The sequence below is a fragment of the Rutidosis leptorrhynchoides genome, chromosome 8 (assembly GCF_046630445.1).
Source record: "Rutidosis leptorrhynchoides isolate AG116_Rl617_1_P2 chromosome 8, CSIRO_AGI_Rlap_v1, whole genome shotgun sequence".
Classification (NCBI taxonomy): Eukaryota; Viridiplantae; Streptophyta; class Magnoliopsida; order Asterales; family Asteraceae; genus Rutidosis; species Rutidosis leptorrhynchoides.
In genome coordinates this window covers 354,031,302-354,035,029 of record NC_092340.1, presented here as the reverse complement: position 1 = coordinate 354,035,029, position 3,728 = coordinate 354,031,302, and the positions used below count along the sequence as shown (strand labels likewise).

At 39.3% G+C, this 3,728-nt stretch overlaps 1 protein-coding gene across 1 annotated transcript; it reads left to right on the top strand.

Moving 5' to 3' along the window:
• The first annotated feature begins 415 nt into the window (after window positions 1-415).
• Window positions 416-1,420, top strand: LOC139864632 (uncharacterized). Its single transcript, XM_071853209.1, has one exon. The coding sequence runs from the start codon at window positions 416-418 to the stop codon at window positions 1,418-1,420; it is 1,005 nt and encodes a 334-aa protein (XP_071709310.1).
• Window positions 1,421-3,728: the final 2,308 nt, after the last annotated feature.

Sequence of the window (3,728 nt, the reverse complement as noted above, 5' to 3'; positions counted from 1 at the left end):
TTGATCAATTGGTGCCATCCGTGGGACACGAATAGGGTTTAAATGAGAAATTCACGTTCGTTTTAATCAAGCTATTAAACTCATTTCTTAATTCTAATCGTGTTATTTTCTTTGTTATATTGCAGGAAAACGTAATCTCCTTAACAAAAGTTGTAAACTAAGCAAAATGATGAAGCAACAAAAGCTTTTAGCCACCAAAAATGTTGTGAATGTGGCAAATATGAATTTGAAGGTGCGTAAAACGCACAAATCTTTTTTGGCCAAAAATTCAATCAAAGTGCTTCAAAATGTGCAAGATGCGAAAATAGTAACTACAATACACAAGAAGAAAGGGCTTAAAAAATGAAAAGCGGTTGAAATGCTTGAAAAATGGCAACTTGCGCCCATCACTTTTCCATTTGAGCAAAACTGCGATATGTCCGATAAGCCGTTAGTCATATCATGCAAGGTCGCGAATACGGGAATAACAATTATGAAAATACATGTCGACACTGGCAGTATCATAGATTTGATATATGAGCAATGCTTTCGCCAATTGCCAGAATGCATTAAAGCAGATATGAAGGCAACCGCGATATCTCTGTTTGGTTTCGCAGGTGAATCTGCATGGCCCATGGGGCAACTATCACTAAAAATCGAGTTGCGTGATGAAATAGATGTAAAATTGACAAGACAAGCGCAGTTAGATTTCTATGTTATACGATCTGCTTCGTGTTATAACATGTTGTTGGGAAGATCCGCGTTGCGCAAGCTTGGCATAGTGCCATCTACAATACACGGAATGGTTAAGTTCACTACTTGCAAAGGTGTGGCAACAATAAACTCTATGGCTATGCAGTCAATTTGTGTGGCTATAAGTACGCAAGGCACGGTTGTTGCACACAAAATTACAGAGGATAACATGGTTGTTGTAAACTGTAGATATCCTGATCAAAAAATAAAAATTGGCACCGAATTGGATGAGGAAATAAGAAAGAAGATTGTGCAATTTCTTGTTGCGTACATGGATGTGTTTGCTTGGAGTGAGCAAGATATGACTGGAGTTCCGCGTGATGTCGCGGAACATAGATTAAATGCTAATCCTACACTAAAGCCCATCGTGCAAAAGCACAGAGGAATGGCTCCTGATCGCTTGAAATGGTTATGTGCGGAAGTCACCAAGTTAGTTAATGCAGGCATTTTGTGTGAAGTAAAATATCAAACATGGGTTGTAAACCCAGTATTGGTAGAAAAGCCTGACGGTTCATGGAAGATGTGCATAGACTTTAAAGACATAAACAAAGCTTGTCCAAAGGACAATTATCCGCTTCTCGAAATAGATCTAAAAGTGGAGTCTTTGCACGCTTACCCTTACAAATGTTTTTTTGGATACCGCAAAAGGATATCATCAAATCCCAATGGTGCAAGAAGACGAAGATAAAACCGCTTCCCATACTAGAAAAGGCATTTATTGTTATATTAAAATGCCTTTTGGACTCAAGAATGCGAGAGTAACTTATCAACGATTAATTGATAAGGTAATTGAAGGCCAAATAGGCGGTAACCTTGAAGCTTATGTTGATGGTCTTGTCATAAAAAGCAAAACGCAAGAGCAAATTTTGTTTGATATGGAAGAAACATTCGAAAGTTTGCGAAAGATTAATATGAAATTGAATCCGTCTAAATGTAGCTTCGGAGAAAGAGAAGGCAAATTTCTAGGATATTATGTCACTGAGCAAGGAATCCAGGCTAATCCTAAGAAAATAACCGCAATTGAAAACATGATCGCGCCTAAGACTGTCAAAGAAGTGCAAAGTTTGACAGGAAAGATAGCGGCTTTGACTAGGTTCTTGTCCAAAGCCGCGAAAAGACAGTTGCCTTTTTTCCGTACACTTAAAGGATGCTTAAAGCAGAAGAACTTTGTATGGACAAAAGAGGCAGATAAAGCATTTCAAGAAATGAAGCAATTGCTTGCTACGCTACCTACATTGATTGCGCCTGTAGATGGTGAAATATTATATCTATATATTTCGATTGCGAATGAAGCATTTGGTTCAGTGCTGGTTGCGGAACGAAACAAAGTCCAGAAGCCAGTTTACTTTGTTAGCAAGGCACTCGCGGGAAGTGAAATAAACTACGCACCTATCGAAAAATTTATTTACGCATTGGTTTTGACGTCAAGAAGGTTATGCAGATACTTTCAGGGTCATCCGATACATGTTTTAACTGACTTGCCAGTTCAACAAGTTTTGAGTACCCGCGGTATCAGGAAGACTTGCCAAATGGGCAATCGAGTTAGGAGCATTTGAAATAACATATTTGCCGCGTATATCTGTAAAGGGCCAGGTTTTAGCAGATTACCTTGCAGAAATGATGGGTGAGTTTGAAGTTATCCATGAAAGAACGCAATTAAAACCTCTTCAACATGAAATTTGGGATTTATATACCGATGGTGCGTCGTGTACTGAAGGTGCAGGTGCAGGATTGGTATTAACAAGCCCGAGTGGTGAAGAACATACATACGCGCTGCATTTTAATTTTGATGTAACAAATAACGAGGCTGAATATGAAGCACTGCTTGCAGGATTAAATGTGGCGCGTAAAATGAATATTTTACAGTTACGCGCATATGTGGATTTGCAGTTAGTGGTAAATCAATTTAATGGCTCATTTGAAGCTCATGAGTTGTCCATGCAAAAAGTATTTGATACTTCTGCAAGAAGCCGCGGAAAAATTTGAATTTTTCGAATTGTCACAAGTGTCAAGAAGTCAAAACAAAAAGGCGGATGCGTTGAGTAAGCTTGTTGCATTGACTTTTTTGCACTTCCAAAAGCAAGTATGGGTAGAAGAACTTCCCCAGAAGTCCATTGATGGCAGTCTGATTGTTGCGGCTATAGAGGAAGTTCAACCGAATTGGATGGATCCTATAATGCACTATTTGCGCAATAATACACTACCAGAAGACAAGAAAGAAGCTCGATTAGTGCGAGAAGGATCCCCTATGTATGTGATCGAAAATGATATGTTATATCGCAAGTCATATTTGGGACCATTAATGCGGTGTGTAGGACCCGCAGAGGCTGCAACAATTATTGAGGAGGTGCATAGTGGATCTTGTGCTCTTCATTCATGTTACAAAACTATTGCGGCAAAAATAATGCGAATGGGTTACTTTTGGCCTACCCTGTATCGTGATGTTGCGCAAATAGTTAAAAGATGTAAAAGTTGTCAAAGGCATGCGCCGCATAATAGAAAACCAAGACATGATATGATCCCAATTAATTCACCATGGTCGTTTTATAAATGGGCCATTGATATTGTGGGACCATTCCCCCCAGGGGCAGGGAATGTAAAGTTTCTGATTGTGGCAATTGATTATTTTACTAAATGGGTAGAAGCTAAAGCTTTGCGCATAATAACTGGAGTACAAGTGCGAAATTTTGTGTGGGAATACATTGTTTGCAGATTTGGCATCCCACGAGAACTTGTAAGTGATAATGGGGCGCAGATTGCAAAAGACCCATTTTTAAGTTGGTGTGCAGAATTGAATATAATCCAAAAATTCACATCGGTAGCGCATCCGCAAGCAAATGGGCTATGCGAAGTAACTAATCGCGATATTGTCAGCCGAATTCGAAAGCGGTTGAATGAAAAGCAAAATGGGTGGGTTGATGAACTATCAAATGTATTATGGGCTCATCGCACAACTTTCAAGAAAAGTACAGGCGAAACACCTTTTAGCCTTGTGT

Bases quoted from the DNA above. Each gene is read 5' to 3' on its own strand.
- LOC139864632 (XM_071853209.1), top strand. From the start codon at position 416: ATGTCCGATAAGCCGTTAGTCATATCATGCAAGGTCGCGAATACGGGA.